At 51.9% G+C, this 25,517-nt stretch overlaps 1 protein-coding gene across 1 annotated transcript; it reads left to right on the top strand.

The window, feature by feature from the left end:
* Nucleotides 1-864: 864 nt before the first annotated feature.
* TACR1 (tachykinin receptor 1) lies at nt 865-21,216 on the top strand. Its single transcript, XM_027702845.1, has 5 exons — nt 865-1,645; nt 13,985-14,179; nt 18,536-18,686; nt 19,448-19,644; nt 20,699-21,216. The coding sequence occupies exons 1-5, from the start codon at nt 1,245-1,247 to the stop codon at nt 20,988-20,990; spliced, it is 1,236 nt and encodes a 411-aa protein (XP_027558646.1). The 5' UTR covers nt 865-1,244; the 3' UTR covers nt 20,991-21,216.
* The last annotated feature ends 4,301 nt before the right edge of the window (nt 21,217-25,517 follow it).

Genomic DNA, 25,517 nt, shown 5'->3' with positions numbered 1-25,517 from the left:
CGTGCATCCCGCATCCTGCTCCGGTCCTGAACCGGGGGCACCCGAATCCTGAGACTGCATCCTGGACCGGGGGGAACCCCCATCCTGCTCCGCTCCGGAGCCGGAAGGTACCTGTGTCCAGAATCCTGGTCTGGTCCCGAACGGGCAGGACCCGCCTTGTGCTCTGGTCCCGAACCGGGAGGGACCCGCACCCAGAACCGGGAGGGACCCGCACCCAGAACCGGGAGGGACCCGCGTCTTGCTCTGGTGGGAAGGACCCGGGTCCCTGAATGCCCTGAATCGGGAGGAATCTGCACCCCGGTGAAGCTGCAGCCGAGCCCGGGGGGACCCGCACCCCAAACCAGCTGTGCCCGAATTAGGAGGGACCCACACCCCAAACCAGCTGTGCACCCCAGTCCAGCTGTGCCTGAACTGGGAGGGACCCACACCCTAAACCAGTGAAGCCCTGGCATGGCCGGACACCCTGTTCCAGCTGCACTCAGAGACAGGAGGATGCACCTCAAAGGGGCTGCACCCTGAACCAGAAGGGACCTGTGCCCTGGACCAGCCTTGCACCCTAAACCAGCTGCCCCTGGACTGGGAGGTGCCCTGTCCTGGACCAGCCCTGCACCCCAAACTGGCTGCACCCTGAACCAGAAGGGACCTGCACTCCAAACCAGGTGTCTGCCCCAAACTTGTTGGCCCCTGATCCTGCTGTGCCCTAAACCAGGAGGAAACTGCACCCCAAAGCACCTCTGCACCCTAAACTGGGAGGGGTCTGCACCCCAAAACATCTGTGTGCCCTGAATCAGGAGGGATCTGCACCCCAAAACATCTGTGTGCCATAAACCAGGAGGGATCTGCACCCCAAAACATCTGTGTGCCCTGAACCAGGAGGGACCTGCACCCCAAAGAATCTGTGCACTCTAAGCTGGAAGGGACCTGCACCCCAAAACATCTGTGTGCCCTAAACCAGGAGGAACCTGCACCCCAATCCTGCTGTACCCTAAACCAGGAGGGACTTGAACCCCAAAGCATCCCTGTGCCCTAAACCAGGAGGGATCTGCACCCTAAACCATCCGTGTGCCCTGATCTTGCTGTGCCCTAAACTGGGAGGGACCTGCACCCCAAAGCATCCCTGCACCCCAAAGCATCCCTGCACTCTAAGCTGGCAGGGATCTGCACCCCAATTCTGCTGTACCCTAAAGCAGGAGGGATCTGCAGCCCACACCTCCGTGTGCTGGCTCTGGCTCTGTGGGGACACCATGGATGACGCTCTGCCCGTGGAAGCGGAGCTGGAGCAGCAGTGGTTGTCCAACAGCTCCCTGAACGAGTCCCTGTCCAACCAGTTTGTGCAGCCCCCGTGGCAGGTGGCCCTGTGGGCCGTGGCCTACGCCCTGATCGTGGTGGTGGCCGTGGTGGGGAACGTGGTGGTGATGTGGATCATCCTGGCCCACAAGCGCATGAGGACGGTCACCAACTACTTCCTGGTGAACCTGGCGTTCGCCGAGGCCTCCATGGCCGCCTTCAACACCGTGGTGAACTTCACCTACGCCATCCACAACGAGTGGTACTACGGGCCCTTCTACTGCCGCTTCCACAACTTCTTCCCCATCGCTGCCGTCTTCGCCAGCATCTACTCCATGACAGCCATCGCCCTGGACAGGTGAGTGGGGAGGGTCACACCCCCACAGAGGCCACGTGTGGTTTGATGCTTAACAAGGCCAAGGGCGGGTCCTGCCCTTTGGCCACAACAACCCTCAGCAGCCCCACGGGCTGGGACAGAGTGGGGGCACAGAAAGGGCCCTGGGGGGACTGACTGACAGCAGCTGAACATGAGCCAGGGGGGCCCAGGGGGGCAAGAGGCCAATGGAGCCTGGCCTGGCTCAGGAATAGTGTGGCAGCAGGAGCAGGGCAGGGATTGTGCCCCTGCCCTGGGCACTGGGGAGGCCACAGCTCGAGTGCTGTGCCCAGCTCTGGGCCCTCAGGTTGGGAAGGATGTTGAGGGGCTGGAGCAGGGGCAGAGAAGGGCAACGAGGCTGGGGAAGGGTGTGGAGCACAAGTGCTGTGAGGAGCAGCTGAGGGAGCTGGGGGGGCTCAGCCTGGAGAGGAGGAGGCTCAGGGGAGACCTTCTCACTCTCTGCAACTCCCTGACAGGAGGGGGGAGCCGGGGGGGGTCGGGCTCTGCTCCCAGGAACCAGCAGTGGGACAAGAGGGCACAGCCTGGAGCTGCCCCAGGGCAGGTTTGGGTTGGCCATGGGGAAGAAGTTCTTCCCAGAGAGAGGGATCAGCCCTTGGAATGGGCTGCCCAGGGAGGGGGTGGAGTCCCCGTCCCTGGAGGTGTTTAAGCAGAGCCTGGATGTGGCATCAGTGCCATGGTGGGGGGGACAAGGTGGGGTTGGATCAAGGGTTGGACTCGATGATCCCAGAGGTCTTTTCCAACCTGGTTAATTCTGTGATCTTGTGATTCTATGTGGCTCTGTGTGATGTCCACTCATAGGAGAATACTGCAACTAGAATTTTTTTGTAAAACAGCACTAAAAATAATCCCCCTCCCCACCCTGGTTGGCTTTGGGAATCCTTTATCAGTGCTGCAAAAGGAGCTCAGGAAAGGCTGGTGCATGTTGATGGTGTGTCTTGGGGGTGCATTTGTAGCACTTTCTCCCTCCCACCCCCTCTGCAGAGCCGTCCATCCCCTCTCCACCCCCTCAGTTAAGAGCAAACTCAGCATTTAGCACAAAATGCCATTACCCCATGGCAGAAAATTATTGTGTTGGAGGTGCCTCATTGTGCTGCAGTTTCGTAGCTCTTGGTCTGGGTTGGGAACCATCCAAGGAGCCTTGGGAGAAGCTCAGGCTCTGGAAATACATCCTGACTTGGTGGGGTGGGGGATGTCCTCAAGGAAACCCACCTCGATGTCGTCAGGGGGGTCAAGGGAACAGGCAGGTGCCAGGGATTTCTCTCGGGGTTTGGCTGTAGCTCAGTCGGTTTTTCCCTGCCTGGTCGTGCCCGAGGGTTGGGATCTGCTGGCAGAGCTCGGGCTGTGGTTGGGATCTGTCAGCAGAGCTCGTGTTGTGCCACGATCTAAAGTTCAGCCGGTGCCGGTGGCCCCGGGGACACTCCTTTGTCACCGCCCTCGAGGGACACGGACCAGCCTTGCCCCGGCGCCTCCAATTCACAGCTCGCCCTCTCCGAGAAATCTCTATTTAATGGCATTTCACACCAGCACTGCTGACAAATCCCGGCTCTCAAACAGCTTCTCAATTCCCTTGGGAATTGAATTTTCAGCGTTACAAGTGCAACCGATTTTTCCGATGCTGCACATTCCCGGCTCTGCTGCACATTCCCGGCTCTGCTGCGCCTCGTTTTGGTCCCTCTTCCCGAGGAATAAAAGACATTTTGGCTGTGGATCCAGGCGAGGGGGGTGAGGGGGGCTTGCCTTGTGCCAGCACGTTTGGAGCCGATGCCTCGGAGCTGAACTGGCTCCGATATTCCTGATGTTCCCTCCGAGGGGTGATGGAGCTGCCACAGCTCAAGGACTGCCAGCTCGGGAAGCAGAGCTGGACGTGGATGATGCTATGATGTCCTTAAAAACAGGCTTTGTTTTGCTCTGGAGTGGTTACAAAACCCTCTCTCGAAAATAAATTGGATGTAGCCGAGCTCTCCTGTAGGAGATGGGAGGAGAATTAGAGAATAATCAATAAAAAAGCCACAACACCAGCAGGAATTGTTCCTACCCAGTGTTGGCTCTGTTTCAGGAGCATCTGAGAGTGTTTGGGATCAGCTGGAAAAGCCCCTTTCAGGTTTGAGTGAATTAGAGAAATTATTTTTTATTTTAATAGTTTAATTTTTAGCCTTTGATCCACACCCTGGAACAACCAGAAAAGCAAATCTGCCAGGGGGAAGCTGGAGGAGAGTGTGTAAAACAGGGAGAAAAGGCAGGTCTGGGAGCCTGGGGCTGATTTTTTTTAGGGGAATTGGCATTCCCAGCTTTCTTCTTGCATTGCAAACCCTGAGCAGAGGGTTGGTTTTCCCGTGCCTGGGATTGAAAGCCCAGATTCCCATCAAGAAGGACCCAAAAGGAGCTGCATCCTCAGTGTGCCCAGAGCAACCTGCTGCATTTCTTGGTCTCAAATTTTCAGCAAGGTGGGAATTTGGGAGGAAAAAGGCAGCAAAGCCCATCCAAGCAAGCAGCACAAACCAATATCTCCAAGCCCTGGAAAACTTCTTGTTTTCCTGTGTCTGAGACCTGTGTATGAAAAGCAGGAACTTGTTTCAGACACATAAAAGGGCAAAATTCCTCCTGGCAAGCAGCAAAAAGCTGGGAACAAGCAGAGGAAGAACCTGACTGAGGAGCCAGGTAGGCTCAGGGAAATGTTCACAGCTGGGATGTGTCTGAAATCAAACTGGGGTCCTGATTTTCATCAGAAATTAGGGAAGCAGAATGGAATGTGCCTCATTTCCCCAAGTGTTTCCAGCAGAGTGGCTGGGTATGAAGTGTGAGGGCTCAGAGGAGCATCAGTCTGCAGATTGCTCCCCTAAATCATCCCCCTTTCAGCTCCCTGCAAGTGATTTCCAGAATGTCTTTGCCAGAGGACACGAAACTGCCTCGGACAAACTTGGCACGGCCACGATGGATTCGTTGAGAGCAAATGGGGAAGTGGTTTAATTCATAGAATTCCAGAATCCTGGAATGGTTTGGGTTGGAAGGAACTTAGAGATCCCTTTCTACCCCCTTTCTACAGCTTCCACTAGACCAGGTTCCTCCAACCTGGCCTTGGATGCTTCCAGGGATCCAGGGTCAGCCACAGCTTCTGTGGGAATTCCATCCCAGACACTCACCACCCTCACAAGGAAGGATTCTTTCCCAATATCCCATCTATCCCTGCCCTCTGGCAGTGGGAAGCCATTCCCTGTGTCCTGTCCCTCCATCCCTTGTCCCAAGTCCCTCTCCAGCTCTTGGAGCCCCTTCAGGCCCTGGAAGGGGCTCTCAGGTCTTCTCTGGGCAACCTGTGCCAGGACCTCCCCACCCTCCCAGGGAAGAATCCCTTCCCAAAATCCCATCTCCCCCCACTCCCTGGCATTTAAATCCATTCCAGTGACAGGTTAATCCCAAGTCTTTCAGCTGCCTCTGGGCTGGAGCTGAGGAGGGTCTGAGACCCCCAGTGCTGCTGCTGGGACGGAGCTGGAGCTGCCAGAGATGGGCAAGAACATGGAATGGTTTGGGTGGGAAGGGACCTTGGACATCATCCAGTGCCACCCTCTGCCATGGGCAGGGACACCTTCCACTATCCCACGTTGCTCCAACCTGGCCTTGGACACTTGCAGGGATGGAGCAACCACAGCTTCTCTGGGTAACACATTCTCCCAGTGGATTTTTTTGCAGGTCCCACCGTGGGTTCGTGCAAGAAAAAAAGGCTTTCCTTGAAACTCAACCATCCCTTCCTTCCCCAGGACTTGTTTCAGCCTGGGCACAACCAGCCTGGAAAACAAACAAAACCAAGGAGTTACTCTGAACACTCCAACAATTGCAGGAAATGGAGGAGTCAAGGCTGGCAGAATCTGTGCTCAGGAAAAGCCCTGATGCAGCTTCTCAGCATCCTGAGGAGTGAGGGACAAACAGCTCCCTTTGGCACTTTAAAAGTTGCCACATCATTTGTTTTTGAGCACATCAAATATCCCTGTCCAGCCTCCAGCTCTCCCTGGGAATTAGTTCACTTGGAAAACAAGCAGAAAATCCATTTTTTTTCCCCATACTCCAGGAAAGAGAAGCTCAGCAGTGCCTGCAGTGAGTCCAAGCTGATTTTCAGCCACACATAGAATAAAAACCCAACTCTGGCCTTCCCTCCTTTGCACCTGGATTCATTTCTGGGCATCACCACCCACCTACAAACTGGGGGAGGGAGTTTCCATGAGGATGGAGGACCAGGAATGCAGCCCAGGGTGTAGAATGAAGGAAAAATATAATTTCTTATCTCAAAACTCAAAGTGAGCAAAGCCAGAACCACCCAGAGCGAGCAGATCCCAAAGGTAAGGAAGAGCCCTGGGATTAATCACAAGCTGGGCAGAATTTGGGATATTTAACACAAAGCAATTCCCCTTTTTCTGCAAAGCATCCTCTGCTTGAAAGCAGCTGTAAAAATGATCTATAGTGGGAATAACCTCCTGCAGCTCCTAAAATAACTTGCTCGTTAAAAGAGCTCCACCAGCACCAGTGTTGCCAAACCAGGAGGGTTGGAAAATCCAACTGGGATCTCATTTATTTATTATATATATACTATATTTAAAAATATATATATGTATGTTCCTTTTTAATTTCCAAATGGGTTATTAAGTTATATTAGGTGTCCTAAAATCCCTCAATTTGCTGGCAGAAGGTGCAGAGGGAACATCAAATCTGCAAAGCTTCATCACTGCAGCTCCCAAAGTTCCCAGTCTGCAGCCAAGACCTGTTAATATCTCCCCAAGCCCAACAGAAAAAGCAGCTTGGAAAATGATTTATTGCTTGGAAGTTGAAATCTCAGGCTGGACAAACCAGCTGAATATCAGGAATTTTCCAGCTCAGCCACCCCAGTCCCTGTGAGGTGATTGCTGCAGAAAAACCCTCCGGGGAGCACAAATTACAGCAGTTAATTACTCATTTACACCCTAATTTAGCACCAGGATGGGGTTTTTAAACTTGACTTAAAGGACTTCTGGGGTTTGCAGAGCAGGGCTTTGATCTGTGGAATCCTGCTCTGCTGGGGGAGGGGTAATGTGGGAGATTTGGGAGCAAGGGGGAAGTGAAAGGAGGGTGGGATTTGGGGCCAGAAAAATAAGCTGCTTTCTGTATTCCCAAAATTTATCAAGCATCATGAATGCCACAAAAACCCCAGGAAGCTGCTGGATTCCCAAAATGGACCAGGCTTGGAGCAGTGATTTCCCAGCTGGAGTTGGGAAGCAGAAGGATGGAGATGGAGAAGGGAATGTCTTAGAAGGAGTCACCCCTCAGGGCTGGTCCCTAATCCAATGGGGATTAACTGGAATTATTCCCCCCCACTATCCACCAGACAGGAATTCAGTGAAAAATAAATTACATTTTTCCCCTCCTTTCCTATGAAGAGTGGGATTGAAATTCCCACGGTGATAATGGGGAACTGAGGGGAATTAGCAACACTTTTGGCTCAGAGATGCAGGAAAATTTGGGTTTAGCCATAGAACCACATCATGGAATGGTTTGGGTTAGAAGGGACCTTAAAGCCCATCCAGTGCCACCCCCTGCCATGGGCAGGGACACCTTCCACTAGCCCAGGTTGCTCCAAGCCCCATCCAACCTGGCCTTGGGCACTGCCAGGGATGGGTGTCTGTGATCGGGGCACTGGCTCAAGGCACTGTAGGGCCTCTGGTGAGAGATTTGATTTATTTGATGCATTTTTTAATCAATTTCATAGAATCACAGAATCAGCTGGGTTGGAAGGGACCTCCAAGATCATCAAGTCCAACCCCGCCGTGGTTCCCAGCCCATGGCACTGATGCCACATCCAGTCTCAGCTTAAAAACCTCCAGGGATGGAGAATCCACCACTTCCCTGGGCAGCCCATTCCAATGGCTGATCACCCTCTCTGGAAAGAAATTCTTTCTAATATCCAACCTAAACCTCCCCTGGCACAGCTGAAGACCCTGAGCCCTCTTGTCTTGCTGATGGTTGCCTGGGAAAAGAGACCAACGCCCCCCTGGCTCCCCCCTCCTGTCAGGGAGTTGCAGAGAGTGAGGAGGTCTCCCCTGAGCCTCCTCTTCTCCAGGCTGAACAGCCCCAGCTCCCTCAGCCTCTCCTCACAGCACTTGTGCTCCAGTCCCTTCCCCAGCCTCGTTGCTCTTCTCTGGACCTGCTCCAGCCCCTCAATGTCCTTCCTGAGCTGAGGGCCCAGAACTGGACACAGCACTCCAGGTGTGGCCTCACCAGTGCTGAGTCCAGGGGAAGAATCACTTCCTTGGCCCTGTTGGCCACACTGTTCCTGAGCCAGGCCAGGATCCATTTGCCTCTTGGCCACCTGGGCACACTCTGGCTCATGTTCAGCCTCCTGTCAATCCACACTCCCAGCTCCCTCCCTGCCTGGCTGCTCTCCAGCCACTCTGTCCCAGCCCGTGGGGCTGCCGGGGGTTGTTGTGGCCAAAGTGCAGGACCCGGCCCTTGGCCTTGGGGAACCTCATCCCATTGGAATCTAAATTTCTCCATGGCCCACTGGGAACCACCCCTGCACTGAGTGCTTCAGGTGTCAGGGGTACCAGCAGCCACCCCTGTTCCCCCCCTCTGCTCCCAAACCCAACCCACCAGCCCAAGCCACCCGTCCTTTTGGGCTGTGCTTGAAGGAAACAACCACAGAGATCTCAAAGGGCTGTTTCACCACCTTAGTAAAAGCCAGTGAGAAACCTGCAGCTTGATGGAGCTTTGGGCAACATTGGGGTGGGAGAGCCCTGTTTGTGTCCTGGTTTGGGCAGTTCCTGCCCAATAATAGGAGGAAGCAGCTGCTCGAGGCACCTTCAGCCTTGAGCCCCCTGGGGGGTTTGGGGGCAGCACGACAAGGCCAAGCTTTGTCACACAGACCTGCTTAGGGAAGAGATTTTGGTGTCATGGCACAATCCTTGTGGAAAGAGAGGTGGGTTTTCCTGGGAAGCATCAGGAATAGTGTTGTCAGCTGGCAGAGGAAGGAGATTGTCCCACTCTGCTCTGGGCTGGGGCGGCCTCACCTCAGTATTGGGGCAGTTTGGGGGGACACGAAATACATGAAGCAATTGGAGAGTGTCCAAAGGAGGCCACAAGGATGGGGAAGGGCCTGGAGGGGCCTTATGAGGAGCAACTGAGGGCACTTGGTGTGTTCAGCTGGAGCAGAGGAGACTGAGGGGAGACCTCACTGCAGTTCCAATGCCTGGGCAGGGGCAGAGGAGGGGCAGGGACTGAGCTCTGCTCTGGGGGGACCAGGGACAGCACCCAGGGAATGGCTGGAGCTGTGTCAGGTTTAGGTTGGATCCCAGGATAAGATTCTTCCCCCAGAGGGTGGTTGGGCACTGCCCAGGCTCCCCAGGGCAGTGGGCACAGCCCCAAGGCTGCCAGAGCTCCAGGAGAGTTTGGATGATCCTCTGGGGGCTGGGCCTGTGCAGGGCTGAGGGTTGGACTCCATGATCCTTGTTGGTCCCTCCCAGCTCAGGATATTCCATGATTCTGTGACCCAGAGCTGTGCTGGAGGGATTGACCCGCTCCAGTGTGGGGCATCTGCTCTGCCTTGGTCACAGACACCCCCAGGACTGACCCTGCCCTAAACCCTCTTTGCTCAGGCTGGGAAATCACGTCTCAACAAAGCCCAGCCCAAACCCTGCGGCCTCTTGGTTACTCATCCCTTGTCTGCAGTGTCCTTATTAATGAAGCAGATAAGGAAGCTCTGGGATGAAGAAGCTCCATAAATTTGTGCTATTATATTAATCTCATCTCCATCAGGGTGAAAACAATTGTGTAATGGGAGTTCTCCAGGCAGGCCCCAGATTTCCAGCTGACATTAATAGATGGATCCCCGGCCTCCAGTGCAAGATCTATTTAATCACTGAGGCGCTCGGAGCGACTCTGGTACAACATCTGCCCCAACTGCTCCTGTGTCACCATGGCAACCCCCCCAAAACAAAAGGAAATATTGAAGCACCAGCAAATGGCATCACCAACATCAGGGAAGAGCCTCTGGCTCTTGTGGGGTGGTTTAATTGTGGGGTTTAGTGCCAAGGCCATGAACCGTGGCGGGGTTAGAATGTTGAGAAGGTGCAAGAAAAGGCAGATGGGTGGAAATTGGGGCATCAGGGCTCTCCTGGGGGAACTGGGAATGCTGGTTTGCACCTGAATGTGGTGCTGCCACCTGAGAGCAAGAGCAAGAGCACATGGTTTGGTTTTGAGGAACAAAAGGCATTAAATTCAGTTGGGACTGGTTAATGTGTTGGAACTGGATGATCTGTTGGAACTGGATGATCTCTTGGAACTGCTTAATCTGGTGAAACTGGTTGATCTCTTGGGACTGGTTAATCTGTTGGAACTGGAAGATCTTTAAAGTCCCTTCCAGCCCAAACCACTCTATCATTCTATAAAATCCTCCCAACCCAAACTCCTCTGCAACAAACAACCCCATTCCTGGTGTTATGCTGTGAACTTCCTGCACAGGGAACAAAACTTTCCCTAACACATGAAATCTGCCCTAAATCCTCAGCAAAGACCCAATTCCCTGTGATAACTCAGGACATGGAGGCTCCAGCTGCTTTGTCACCTGTCACAGCAGCAAGGGCAGGATGGTCACCTGCTCCTCTTCCTCATGTCCCATGAACAACCATCCCCAGCAACACTTGATTTATTTGTGGGTGGGAAAACCATCCTCTTGGATGGCAAAGGAAAAAGCTTAGAGGGTGGTGGGGCACTGGAACAGGGGGGTTTGGTCGTGGTCCCAATTTGGACAATTCAATTTGGACAAAATTTGGATAATTCAGGGACATCAGGGTGGGGTTTTTGGGGTGTCCTGTGCAGGATGAGTTGGACTCCATGGTCCCTGTGGATCCCTTCCCACTCCATGATTCCATGATTCTCTGAAATCTCTCTGATGGGACTCAGCGCCTTGGGGAGAGGGGCAGAGCAAGGGACACTGAGGCACTTTGTGAGGAGGAATATGCGATAAAAAACTCATTATCCTCATTTTTGGGACCCCCCCTTTTCACCAGAGTGGCCCAACCAAGGAAGGCAGTGACCTCCCAGCACATGAGCTGCAAAATGACCCTGAGATGAGCCAGTTGGTCAGAGCTGGTGCTGGGAACACCAAGGTTGTGGGTTTGATCCACTCGTTTACGAGTTGGACTTGATGCTCCTTGTGGGTCCCTCCCAGCTCAGAATATTCCATGAAATTCTGTGAAATCCGTGTTTTTTGTGCCCCTCAAAACCCTGCCTGGGGGTCAACACCCACCAGAGCCTTGCAGACACAGCAGGGCTCTGCAGCTTCATCCTGATTTCCATTTCAATGCCATCCTGTTGGTATTAATAGAGAATAAATAGATTGGGAAGGAGCTTTTCTGCTGGAAGGCAAATCACGATTGACATGATTTCTTCCCTGCCAAGAAGTTGATTGATGGAGCTTTGACTGCAGCAGCTTCTTCAGCCTCACCTGGGAGATGAAGCCACGTGGAGGGAGATGAGCTGGAGGTACCCAAGCAGAGGATTGAGTGGGAGGAAGGATTTGTTTTGGGTTATCCCAAAAACCTGCCCTGGAAATGCTTTGGGGAGGCTTTGGCTCAAAACTGAGTGGAACTGCAGGAAAGCAAAGTGGCTTTTTGGGACCTGTGTCCTGGAGGCAACAAAGGATTGGCCAAAACCTCTCTGAAAACTCCTCAAAAAAACCCCTCAAAACCCCAAAATTCCAAGACATCTGGTTAAATGCATAGAAAAACATGGACAGTCCAACTGGTCTGCAAGGAAATGGGAGTTATTTGATGGACCCAGAGCTGAGAGAAGCAAAAAAAAAAGGTGGTTTTCTCCATTAATTGATGCTTTTCCACCCCCAAATAAGCAGGATGGCAACTCATCTGAGCTGTGGTGGCCACAAAACCACATTCCCTCCCTTTCCGTGGTTTGATTTTACATCAAAAGTTCTTTTCAAGGAGAGGTGAAAAACAAAAAGAAAAAAAAGGGAAAAAGTGGTTATTGAAATGTTGGGACAATCTTCTTTAGTGATACAATTATTACATAATTATCTAATATTGTAATATGAAATAATAACCTAATTATTTTCAGGATGTTTGTCCATTTCCATCGATCTCCAGGATTTTTACAGGCTGTAATTCCAACTCTTCCAAGCAGCCTTTCCATCACCCTTTTGAATTCCCTGTCTGGGAGAACTGTTGTTATTCTCGTTTTTAATCCTGATGGATTAAACCCAGAGCATCTCAAAGGGAATATTTCCAAGCTCAGCACTGATGGATTGAGAATTGCTTCCGAAAAATAGGATTTGGGGCTGATTTCCCCCCCAAACACCCCTAATTTGCTCCCTCCTGCCTCCCTGACCCTGTCCTTGCAATGCCAGCAAGGTTGGAGGAGTTTTTCCATCTCCCTTCCACCATGAGACAGAGTTGGAGCTGGTTAGGAAGGTCTCCAGGTGATGCTTTTGGGTTTATTTCACCCTCACAGCAATTTTTGGGGGGTTTTATCAACCACAAGGGCTCCTCCAGCTGCAAAGTGATTTAAATTTGTTAGAAAAGTGCTAAAAAATCCCTGGCAGGACCAAGGTTGGAAGTGTTGGAGCTTTCCTGGCTGGTTGCACTCAAGCCCTGGCTTTGCCTTCTGGAGGGCTCAGCCTGAGGTGTTTCTCCAAGGAAGGATTTCAACAGAAAACACACAATTCTTGTGGAAAATCCTTGTTTTCCTTTGTTTTCTTGCTTGAGTTGAACCATTGGGTTGAGTCTGAGCAGCAAACTCGGGTTTTTTGGTACCTTCTTGGGTTCCCTGCTCTGAACCCCGTGAGAAAACCCCCCCAAACCCCATCAAAACCCACTGACTGGGGGGGCTCAGCCAACACCAGACACTGGAAGGATGAGGAAGAGGAAGGAGACGAATCCTCCTGGGAATTTGATCCCAGTCCAACAAGGGGAAATGAGAAATGTGGAGGCAGAACCTGGGAGATCTTTGGCTTTTTCCATCCAGTTTCCAGCACCAAACAGGTTTTTGAGGAATAACTACCATGTGAATCAGCTGGATTTCCACCTGGATTAGGGTGATAAGTTTTGGGACAGAGAAAGAGCTGAGGGCATCACCTCCTATTTATATAATTCACATATTAATCCCTAAGTCTTTGCCACCCAAAAAATACAACACGGGGAGTATTTACAGAAAAATTAAAAGGCAAATCCCGTCATTCTGAGGCAGGAGAAGGGATGAAGGAGGAGCAGAGGCTGCAGTGACACACGTGGAGTGATGCAACATTCCTCCTCTTCCCAAAGCTTGACGTGGAGCAGGGAGGGAATAAAAAATCTGCCACGTTCTCACTTCATTTTCCCAGTGCTCCTGGCTCCTGAAAAACCGGATTTGCAGAGGGATAAATTCAATCTGCCACAGCACCACGGGAGCTTTGCTCACCCTGGATGACTGATGGTCCCAGGGAAGAGCCTCCGAGCCTGGTGGCATCTCAGATCCCTCATCCCACGCTGCTCCAGAGCTTTTATTTTTGGCTTTCCTTCTGGAATTCTTGGCGCTGGGATCTACAGGATTTTGTGCATGGGGAAAACGACCAAAGCTGTTGCTGCCAGATGGTGGGTTCTTGACAAATTGGTTGTGTCACTGAAGCTGTTTTTCAGCTAAAAGTCCATTATTGTTCCAATCAGGATTCAAATCTCCAGGGTAAAACACTGGGAATCCTCCACAACGGGATTATCTTGGTTGGGTTTCATGGCATGAGGGGCTCCCAGGATGAATTTAGGGGCTGTCAAAGTAGGACCCACACACAAGGACAACCTAAACCAGCCCCAAAAGCAACAATATTGGGGTTTTCCAGCTTTGATTTCCCCTTTTTCAGCCTTGATTTCCCCTTTTCCAGCCTTGATTTCCCTATTTCCCACCCTGCACTGGGATCCACCACAGAGCCAGGATTTTGTGTTGGGGGAGAATGACCAAAGCTGTCGCTGCCAGATGGTGGGTTCTGGATAAATTGGCCTTTATTGTGTCAGTGAAGCTGTTTCTCAGCTAAAAGTCAGTTATTGCCTCAGTCAGGAATTAAATCTCCAGGGTAAAACTGGGAATCCTCCATAATGGGATCATTGTGTTGCATGAGGGGCTTCCAGGGCGTATTTAGGGGCTGTCAAAGTACAAGCCACACACAGGAATGGCCCAAAGCAGCCCCAAAATCTGCAATATTGGGTTTTTCCAGCCCTGATTCCCCCTTTTCCAGCTCTGATTCCCCCTTTTCCAGCCCTGATTCCCCCTTTTCCAGCCCTGATTGCCCCTTTTCCCCCCGTGCAGGTACATGGCCATCATCCACCCTCTGCGCCCTCGGCTCTCGGCCTCGGCCACCAAGGTGGTCATCGGGGTCATCTGGCTCCTGGCATTCCTGCTGGCCTTCCCCCAGGGATATTATTCCATGATGGCAGAGCTGCCAGGACGACTGGTGTGTCTGGTGGAGTGGCCTGAGCCCGGGACACACGTGTATGGAAAAACGTGAGTGGGGCTGTTCCTGAGGGGGGGGAAATAAAGGAGGAAAAAAGGAGGGAAGGAAGGAAGGGAAGGAAGGAAAGAGGGAAAGGGAGGAAAGAAGGAGGGAAGGGAAGGTTTGGGAAGGGAAGGTTTGGGAAGATTTGGGGAGGGAAGGGAAGGGAAGGTTTGGGAAGGGGAGGGAAGGGAAGGGAAGGGTTGGGAAGATTTGGGAAGGTTTGGGAAGGGAAGGTTTGGGAAGGGAAAGGAAGGTTTGGGAAGGGAAGGTTTGGGAAGGTTTGGGAAGGGAAGTTTTGGGAAGGTTTGGGAAGTTTTGGGAAGGTTTGGGAAGTTTTGGGAAGGTTTGGGAAGGGAAGGTTTGGGAAGGTTTGGGAAGGGAAGGTTTGGGAAGGTTTGGGAAGGGAAGGTTTGGGAAGGGAAAGGAAGGGAAGGCTTGGGAAGGTTTGGGAAGAGCACATTAAGGTTAATTAGGATGAGTTTAACGCTCAGTTAAGCTGAGTTTAGTGCTCTTTTTTCCTGGTCCAAACACTGTCCCACACTCCCTGCTCTTCCTGGATGTCCATCCACTCTTCCAGGAAACTCCTGTACAACTGCAAGGATTCAATATTTTGGCTCTGGGAGCGGGGTCTGTGTTGCTCCAGGGGCTGGTCCATAAACACAGGCACAGCTCTGGTTTTTACAGCTCTAAAGGCTTCCTGGGGTGAGAGTTATTCCTGCCAGAGGGAAATATGGTTTTCCCAGGAGTCTCTTGGCCAGGCAATAACAGAAATAACCCTGGTTTGGGATGTCTCGAGTCCAAACACCCTGTACTTCACTCAGCAACTTAAACCAAGCTACAGAAAGGGGCTCTGTGGCCTCAGCCAGGCTGGGAGGCAAAGGCTGGGCCAGGAGGGCTCTGCAGGGGTCCTTCCTTCCCATTGAAGTGCTGCCTAATTAATCCTAATTAATCCTTGCCTTTCCAAAGGGTCCAGCAGCCCTGCTTTGGTCTTTGAAGCCCAGGGGGAGTTAAATGCCATGTGTGGAGGGAAGAAGAGAAAGTAGGGGAGAAAAAAGAGGAGGGAGGGGAGAAAAAAGGCATTTGTGATCTCCAGCCCTGTGGAGAGGGGAATTAGGGCTGGGAAATTCTGCTGGAGCCCAAGCAGGGACTCACAGACACATGGGGAAGTGTTGAAAGCCAAGCTGAGCCTGGCAAAGCCTCTCTGTGACACAAATGGGATGAGTTTGTCCATCAGCAGCTCACAAATTGCTGGTTGGTGTAATTTATATCCTTATTTATTTGCATTGTCTCTTTATGTTCTTATTTATTTGCATTGTGAGGCAGGTGAGGCTGGGCCTGGCCCAGCTGAGCTCCAGAGGGCTTTTCCAACCTTTATTCCTTGACAGTCCAATCAGTGCAAAGAAACACCCCCCAGGATGGGGCTGAGCCCCCCAAAATGAAACAGGAACTGAGACAGCTCAGGGTCTGATCATTTCACTGGGGCTGTTGCTTTTCCAGAGGGTTAATCCAAGGAAAAAATGCCTCCAAGCCAGAGCATCCCATGCTCCCAGGAAAGCTGGGGAAGCAGCTGCTCAGCAGAAGCTTGGAAGCAGCCAAACTCCCAAGAATTTGAGGATTGGAAGGAACTTGCAGCTCCGGCAGCATCGAACCTCCGGACCTTCCTGTGCAAAGCCCCAGAGCTTGAGAAGGGATTTTCCTGCCCCAAAATAACTGCAGGGACAGGTGTTTGGAGCACTGTGAGCCCTCCTCTCCTGCTCCATGGCCTTGGAAAGGTTATTTTGGGAAGGCAGCAGTGGCAGCTGCTTTGCTTGTGACGCCGTGATGAAAAATGACATCATTTTTTCAGCTTCTGAAGGAGAAAATCAGAGATTTCTCCTCACTCTCGGGGAATGGAGCCTGGAAAGTCCATCCTCAGGATGCAGAGGGTGTCAGAGGCTGGGATGGGATTTTTCACTGGGAAAATGTCCTCGTTGGGGGGGGGAACCTCAGCCCAAGGAGCGTCTGCAGCAGGAGCTGACAATTGCAGCGGGTTCGATTGTGCCATCGATCCCCTCTCTCTCTTTTGTTCCCAAATGGATGGCTGGTCTATTCCAATCTTAGCAGCTGCCACTTCTGCTTGTTAAGGGAAGGGAAATTCCCCCCCAGTCGCTGTTTCTGTGGAAGATCAGAGCCCACAGGGATATCCTTTACATGGCAACAGAGCTGGGCTTTGCGAGGCAGCTCCATCCTCTGGCATCCCAAAACTCCTCCAGGCTTCTCCATCCCACACAAGATCTTAAATCCCTTAAATCACAAATGCCAGGTTTGTATCAGAGTGCTCTGATCCTGCAATCCTTGCAGGCAGAACAACACTCAAGTAGTTCCACAGGGAGGCTGGTTTTCCACAGAAAAAAGTCTCCAAGGGCTCTTTGGGATCCCTGGCCGTGCCCAGGCAGCTCTGGAAAAAGGGTCTGTCTTGCTTTTGTTGTCTCCCAGCTCCTCTGAGGAGGAATTTCTGCAGAACTTGGAGCTGTTTGCAGCTGCTCTAAGATCCTGCCTTACATGGGAACTGCAACAAAACCCTCCTCGTGGAGCCACAGAGACGCCTCTTTAATTAGCAAAATGGAAAACAGCCCCACAAAATCCATCCCAAATGTGATTAGGGCTGGGGGAGGAGAAGGCCAAATGAGATTGCAGGTACAAAACAAGGAGGAGATGGCGTGGCCAGCCCCATTCCCTGTGGGAATTGCACCAGGCAGGAGCCTGATCCATTCATTTTAACTTTGGGGATATTATTCAATCAAATATAGGGAGGACAAGAGCTCAGGGTGGTCCAGGGCCTGAACGGCCTCCAAAAGATGCAGCACCTTCCATTCCAGCCCCAAAAATCAAAGTAAAGACCCTAAAGCTTATGAATGAAATTCCCTCTGAGCTGACAGTATTTGGGACAATTTCCAAGCTGGTGCCAGCCCTGTTTCTGTCCCACTAGGACTTGACTTCCCACAGGACAGAGAGGTTTCTGCAAGCTCTGGTGGTGGGAAGGAACCTGCAAGGTCAAAGTGTCCACCCTTGTCCTGTTTGGGAAAACCAGCATGATTTTATTCCTGTTTAACCCCCTTTATTTAACCTAAATCCTCACTGAATTCCCGCTGAATTCCCAGTGAACCTGCCACAGCTCCACCAACCCCCAACAGAACAGCCCCCAGCCTGTGGTGAGTTTAATCCAGAGTCTCTTGTTGGGGTTTGGATTTATTTATCCATGTTATAAACACACTCAAGGATCCTGCCCTTTCCTGGAGAGTTCTCCCAGCTGGAGAACTGGCCCAGCTGCTGAATTCACTGAAAAGTTTTAATAAACCTCCCTGACAAGAGTTTGGGTTTTCTGGGGAACTGGGGTTATTCTCAGTGCCACCTGAGCCTGGCTTAACCCCTGGTGGACCAGGATTTAGGTGAGCTGCATTCTATCCTGCAGGGAAAGCCTTCATTTCTTCAGCTTAATATTCCCATCTTTCAAATGCCCAAAACACACATTTGCTGGCAGGATTTCCAGCTGAAAGGTGGAAGAAGAGGCCACATCCATCTCTGGGATAATTTGGGGTGTAAAAAACTCCTCTCAGCTGCAGCATCCTTCCCTTGGGAAGCAGCACATCCCATTCCAGGAGGGTGCCAGGGGCTGGCAGGAGAGGACTGGAGAGGACTGGGATGAAAGTAGGGAACCTTCCCAGTCTGGGTTGAAAGTAGGAAGGCCTTTCCAGCCCGGGATAAAGCAAGGAGTCCTTTCCAGTCTAAAATAAAGTAGGAAATCCTTCCCAACCTGGGATAAATTAAGGAGTCCTTCTCAGCCTGGGATGAAAGCAGGGAGTCCTTCCCAATGCTGGGATGAAAGCAGGGAGTCCTTCCCAATGCTGGGATGAAAATAGGGAGTCCTTCCCAGGCTGGGGTGAAAGGAAGAAGCCCTTTACAGCCTGGGGCAAAGCAGGGAGCCCTTCCCAGCCTGAAGTACAAGGAGGGAGCCCTTCCTAGGCTGGGATAAAGCAGGGAGTCCTTCCCAGTCTGGGATAAAGTAGGGAGTCCTTCCAATGCTGGGATGAGAGCAGCAAGTCCTTTCCAGTCTGGGATAAAGTAGGGAGTCCTTCCCAGCCTGCAGTGAGAGCAGGGAGTCCTTCCCAGCCTGAGCTCAAAGGAGGGAGCTCTTCCCAGCCTGGGGAAAAGCAGGGAGACTTTCCCAGTCTGAGGTGGGAGCAGGGAGTCCTTCCCAGCCCAAGATCTACAGGAATTGTGCCAAATCCTCTTTGCCCAAGGGCCACACTTTGCCTTTGATCTCAGTGTGCAAGACAAGGACTGAGCAGGTGAAGGACCATCTCAAGGACCACTTTTTTTGGTAGGTACCACTTCTGCATGACCATCCTGATCTACTTCCTGCCCCTCCTGGTCATAGGCTGTGCCTACACCGTGGTGGGACTCACCCTCTGGGCCAGCGAGATCCCCGGGGACTCCTCCGACCGCTACCACGAGCAGGTCTCGGCCAAGCGGAAGGTGAGGAGCTCCAACCAGAACTCACGTCCAATCCCAGCTAATCCCAGCCCTAAATCCTTCATCAGGGGTGGGAACAGGTCAGGACTTGGAATATGCTCAGTGAAGGGACCCCCAAGGATCATGGATCCAACTTCTGGCCCTGCACAGACACCCCAAAATCCCACCCTGTCCCCGAGAGTGTTGTCCAAACCCTCCATGAGCTCTGGCAGCCTTGGGCCTGTGATCAAACCCTGGGGAGCCTGGGCAGTGCCCAACAACCCTCTGGGGGAAGAACCTTGTCCTGGGATCCAACCTGAGCCTGCCCTGACACAGCTCCAGCCATTCCCTGGGTGCTGTCCCTGGTCCCCCAGAGCAGAGCTCAGTCCCTGCCCCTCCTCTGCCCCTGCCCAGGCATTGGAACTGCAGTGAGGTCTCCCCTCAGTCTCCTCCAGCTGAACACACCAAGTGCCCTCAGCTGCTCCTCATAAGGCCCCTCCAGACCCTTCTCCATCCTCGTGGCCTCCTTTGGACACTCTCCAATGGCTTTAATATCATTTTTATATTGTGGTGCCTCAAAACTGCCCCCAGAACTGAGATGAGGCCACCCCAGCTCAGAGCAGACTTGTTGAAGATGAAACACAGTGTCCTCCAGATGTGTGCCCTCCACAGAAGTGGGTGGTTTAACCAAGATTTCCCCAGCTGGAAACGTCTCTAGGGCCAAAAGAGACAGGGTGGAATGACTGATGGGTGGCCCTGTCTCCCTTCCTCTGTCCCTGGCCCAGGTGGTGAAGATGATGATCATCGTGGTGTGCACCTTCGCGCTCTGCTGGCTGCCCTACCACATCTACTTCACCCTGCAGTACTTCCACCCCGAGTGGTACTTCCAGAAGTTCATCCAGCAGGTCTACCTGGCCATCATGTGGCTGGCCATGAGCTCCACCATGTACAACCCCATCATCTACTGCTGCCTCAACGACAGGTGGGTTTCTGTCGCTGTTGAGTCGAGACAAAGCGACACAGAATCATCTTCTTCCAAAGCAGGGACAGGATGGAAGGATGGAGGAGGAGGAGGAGGACCTTTATTGCAACAGGTTACAGACATTTATTCTCCTCACACAACATACGTGTTAACCTACAGTTGGTGCTCCTATATACACAAACTTCAGGATTGGCTGTCAAATAGCAAAGTCCTGGTGATGCAGCATCTGCTTGGTCATGATGACCTGGCTGGAGCCAAGTCACAGTGAGCTGCAGAAAGTCCAGGAATACGTTTTTGTAATTCCTGTCTTCCATCTTCTTACTTCCTTCTGACAGACCTGTTGTCAACCCTGACAGGTTTCCAGGGACGCCTTTGCTGGGACAGGGACAGGAGGAGTGGGAGATACAGAGGGGTCTGATGGAGAAGGGGAGGGAGGGAGGGATGGATGGATGGATGGATGGAGGCTTTTTTGGGATGATTCTGCCCCGTCCTCCACTAGGAGCTGCTTCCAGCAGATGCTGGAATGGTACAACCCTCACCTAAAGTCTTTCCTAAAGGCCTTGTGGGATTTGAGGTATCAAAACAGTCCTGACTAAACTTCCTTGTGAGGGGCAGAGGAGGGGCAGGCCCTGAGCTCTGCTCTGGGGGGACCAGGGACTGGCCTGGAGTTGTTCCAGGGCAGATTTACGTTGGATCTCAGGAAAAATTCTTCCCCAGAGGGTGGTTGGGCACTGCCCAGGCTCCCCAGGGTTTGGCCATGACCCCAAGGCTGCCAGAGCTCAAGGAGCATTTAGGCAACGCTCTCAGGGACAGGATGTGACTCTTGGGAATGGTCCTGTGCAGGGCCAGGATTTGGGTTGACGATCCTTGTGTGTCCTTCCAACTCAGCACATCCCGCGATTCTCTGAAATGGGGATTTATCAGTGGATTTCCCCCCTTTAGCTAAAAGCAGCATTTCTAGTCGTGTTCAGCAGTTCTCAGCTCTGTCTCCCCACTCCCAGCGAGGCCCCTTTGCCCTCCCCAGGCCCCTCCTCACCCCTGCTTTCCCCCCCAGGTTCCGCGTGGGCTTCAAACACGCGTTCCGGTGGTGCCCCCTGGTCAGCGCGGGCGAGTACGAGGGGCTGGAGCTGAAGTCAGCCCGGTACCTGCAGACCCAGAGCAGCGTCTACAAGGCCAGCAGGATGGAGACCACGGTGTCCCTGGCCGTGGGGATGGCGGAGGAGGAGCTGGAGGAGCCCTCCAAGGCCAAGCGTCTCTCCATAGACGTGACCTCCAACGGCTCCTCCCGCAGCGACTCCAAAACCGTCTCCGAGAGCCTCAGCTTCTACTCCAACACCCTCACCTGAGGAGCTCCCCGGCTCCATCGGCCGCTCCTGAGGTGCCACCACCCCCCTGCCCTCGCTGGGACGCTCCAGGGCTCCCCCCATGGCCCTGGTTTGTGATGTGCTGGTGTTTCCTGTGGTGTTTTGTCATCTCCCATCGCCGTCCCCGGGCGAGCCCAGGAGGGAAAGCTTTGGATGAGTTCCATGTGTTCCATCATGGCCTGTGTGGAGAAGGTGCAGGAATGGGACAGAGCTGGCTTGTCTTCCAAAACTGTGATTACAACTTGGCAGGAGCTTCCCGTGCTCTCAGCAAGGATCTCCCAGTGCATCCCATGCCTCTGGAAAATGAGCCTGTCCTGCACTTTCCCCCTTCCCACCTTTAATTTCGTTCTGCCTGTCACTCCCAGTTGGATATCCGGGGGGATATTTAGTTCCAAAATCCAGGAAAAATGTTGTTTTCGACATCGGGAGCCTGGACATCCACTGGGAATCATCATCCATTTGGAGCTTCAGTCAGATCCAGGATTTTCCACATGGTCTTGGCTCTTCTCCAGCACCCACGTGGATGGTCTCCTGCTGTGTCTCCATCCACAGCTCATCCAACAGGGCTCTCCCAAAGGATTCCTGACCTAAGCCAGGCTTTGGTTGCTCTTCATCAACCACATGTGCCAAAAACAATCACTGTGACTTCCTAGAAAGCCCAAGGTGACGCTCCTTGGACAGATCCTGGAATCCTGTGGAGGTCTGGAAAAGGAGAGACCACAATGAAATGTTTTTCACACCCTGGAAATGGATTTCATCAGAAAAATAAGGTTTGAAGGGAGATGAAGATTTTTCCAGACTCTTTTTATTCAGAGGAGGGTGAAATTATTTACTTCCACCTTCTGGATTTCATTTAATCAGGGAATTTCTTTTTTCTGTTGCAGAAAACATGAAGTTTATGATGTGTGCATGGATATATGGAATATTTTAGTCCTGCTCAGATGGATAATTTTCCCTGGGGCTGCTCAAGGGCTCCTTTGGTCATCAAATGGATAAACACACCCTCAGAGGGGGGAAAAAAGCAAATAAAATGAGATGTGGACAAATGTGGCTTGTTGGGGACAAACCCACAAGTTTGGGGGCAATCTGGTTGATGGTCCAATCCCTAATTTCTGGTGTAGAAATCAGGCTCCTAAATGGATTCACTGAAGGAATGAGAGATGAACAGTGGAGACACACATAGGGCAAGGAAAGGTTATTTTCAAGCAGCTGAACATCAGACCCTGCTGAGCAGCCAGAGATCTCTGGGAGTAAAAAAGGAATGAATTCTGGGGCTTTTCAACTCCTCAGGCTCCAAACTGGCTGTTGGAAGAGCCAGTCCTGGATAAATCCCAGCCCCGATGGCTCTTGGACATAAACACCCACATATTTAAGGAATTACTCCAGCAGAAATTCAATGAATGGGCAAATCCAGGACCAACAAAAGGGGATTGACAGGAATGATCATTTTTACCCCAAATCCTGCCAAGTGCCCTTAGAGGAAGAGCTCTTCCACCCTCTTCCCAACCACAATGTGCTCCAGACACACCCTGGAATACACTTTTCCTCCTTAAATTCTTAATTCTTGTCGCCTTAAGACACATTCCCGTGTCTCTGCCTCCCAGAATCCAGGATCCTGGAGAAGGGGAATGGCAGGAACCTGCCTGGGGGGTTGGTTTTCCAGAACTCCACCAGTCCCAGGGGCGGCAATTGAAGATTCCAAGGGTTTAACTCCAGGGATGGACAAGGAAACCTTTCCCACCCACTCCATAGGAGCCAATACCTGAGAAGGTGCTACCAAACCAGAGCCAAAATCTGATTTATTTCCAGCTGCCAACCCAAATTCACAATTTAATGACACCAAATATCTCCATGTGGTCCAGAAAGGTGAATAAAGCAAGGGGAGATTGGCTCAAAGTCCTCACAGGAGAGTTTGTGTCGGGTTTTGAGCCTCCAGAAGTCAGAATTTATGGAAAAAACCATGAATCTCTCTCTATATGTGTATATTTAGATATTTATAACCACACTGCCCTTTTGGCCTCTGTGTTTTATGCCCCAGGGATAATCTTTGAGATGATCATGAGATGGGCAAAGCAATGACAAGTGTCTTCTCATAGTCAAGGCTCAGCTTGAGATGTGGGATAACCCCAGGGAGCGAGGGGAGATTCAATTCAAACAGACAGTTTACAACCTGAAATGCTTCTTGGGCATCTTGTATCTCTTGAAATAAAGTGGGAAAAATTCCCACCTGTTGTAAATAGTGTTGATGATCCCAGTGGAGCCTGACCAGGATGATGGGAATGTGTCAGGGGATCGTCCAAGAGCTGGTGATCAATGTAAGAAAACCAAAATGTTGTGTGTCAATGGGTACAACACCCAAACCTGGTCTTCCTTTCTCCCCTCCAAGTGCCAAGTGATTTGCTGGGGGAGGCAGGAACAGGGAAAAGGATCTTTTCACATTTAGGATCTTGGCCATCCCAATATGGGATGTTTGGTCCATGTCCACTCATGTGACAAACATGGAATGGTTTGGGTTGGAAGGGACCTCACAGCCCATCCCATTCCACCCCCTGCCATGGGCAGGGACACCTTCCACTAGATCAGATTGCTCCAACCTGGCCTTGGACACTTTCAGGGATCCAGGGGCAGCCACAGCTTCTCTGGGAATTCCATTCCAGCCCCTTCCCACCCTCACAGGGAAGGATTCCTTCCCAATATCCCATCTAGCCCTGCCCTCTTGCAGTGGGAAGCCATTCCCTGTGTCCTGTCCCTCCATCCCTTGTCCCAAGTCCCTCTCCAGCTCTCCTGGAGCCCCTTTAGGCCCTGGAAGGGGCTCTCAGGTCTCCCTGGAGCCTTCTTTTCTTCAGGTGAACCCCCCCAGCTCTCCCAGCCTGGCTCCAACCCTTGGAACATCACCAGGCAACGTTTTCACCACCCTTGGGATGTTCTGTGCATGAAAAAAACCACAGAAAAGTTTTTTGAAGACTGAAAAGCCTAAAACAAGATGCCCCTTCCCAGCCATACAGTCTCTGCTCTGTTTCCACCTCTCCTCCTGAACCCATCAGCTCAGTCCAGAGGCTTTTCCTGCTTTATTGAGCCCCTGCCCCTGGTTAGTTGACAGACCTCTGGTTTGAAATTCAACTGCAAAGCCAGAGAGTTTCTTTGGCTCTTTCCTGGCACTTCCAAATGCAGAACAGCAGCGTCTGGAGAGACTCAGGGCTGCCCAGACTCCTCTGCCATCCCCTCCCTGGAGCCCAAGATAACTCCCATCCTTCACCAGGGGAGCTGTTGAGCCCAGTTCCAACAGACTCCAAGCCAAAACCACTCTAAACCCCAAATTCCAGCCTAAGGCCACCTAAGTCATTGATTATAAGCTCAGCCTTGCATCCTGGCATTGCTCTTCCCTCTTATCAGGAACACAGAGCAGCAAATCCCCATCCCCAGCTCAGCTGCTCCAAAACACAACATTTCCAGCCCATTTCAGGTGTAACCTTTTATCCCCCACCAGCAAAACCCAACCAACAGCCTGTTTAGGTGTTTGGTCAGAGAAATCTGGCAGCTTTGGGACTGGAAGCCAAGCACAGATTCCCATTGTTTGGAATCAGCCACAGGATTGCCGGTGGATATAGGAAAAACCTGCCCCACCCACCTCTTTATTCTTATTTTTATTTTGCTGCCCCTCCCCATCTGCCAAGGGGGGATGGAAGTGGAGTATCCGTTGTTTACGGAGCTTTTCCACAGGGATGACACGGATTTTGGGTGTTTTTATCTTGCTGTGTCCTTGCCAGAGCTCTCCTGTGAGGTCACACAACCCCAAAGCCCAGCCCAGGAGCCCCTGGATTTTATTTGTTATTAAAATAATAATAATTTAAATAAACCCAACCTTTCGGCCTTCAGGAATTGATCCAAAGTGATTCCTTCAATCTGGGATTTGTCATAAATCTCCCATCCTGCCCCCCAAAAAAACTGTTTCCAGCTGAATAGTTAATCCAGCCCCAATAATGCAAAGTTTAACATGCAAATAGACCCTTTTGCTGTGCTTTATCCACCCAAAATCCCACCTCTGCTGGAAGAGAAATCACAGTCATGGATTAAACCCTCCAGGAGAGGGACAGGGAGACCCCAGAGCAGCTGAGGGGGAGGCACCACTCTGGGATGTCTCTACCCTTAAAATTTTCCATCCCAAAAGGGCTCCTCCTGATCCTGTACAACTTAAAATTTCCATCCCAAAAGGGCTCCCGTGCAACTTCAAATTTTCATCCCAAAAGAGATCCTCAGCAACTTCAAATTTCCATCTCAAAAGAGATCCTAATCCTGTGCAACTTAAAATTTCAGTCCCAAAGCAGGTCCTGAGCCTGTGCAGCTTAAAATTTCCATCCCAAAAGTGATCCTGGGCCTGTGCAATTCAAATTTCCATCCTAAAAGGACTCCTGATCCTATAAAGTGATACAGGAGGGTTGTGAGAGGACAGGATGGGCTGTGAGGTCCCTCAGGAGGTTGGAATTTGCTCTGTGGGGTCAGCTGGAAGGA

The sequence above is a fragment of the Neopelma chrysocephalum genome, unplaced genomic scaffold, assembly GCF_003984885.1.
Source record: "Neopelma chrysocephalum unplaced genomic scaffold, ASM398488v2 Primary Assembly neopelma1_198, whole genome shotgun sequence".
NCBI classification, from domain to species: domain Eukaryota; kingdom Metazoa; phylum Chordata; class Aves; order Passeriformes; family Pipridae; genus Neopelma; species Neopelma chrysocephalum.
This window is presented reverse-complemented; position numbering and strand designations above follow the sequence as displayed.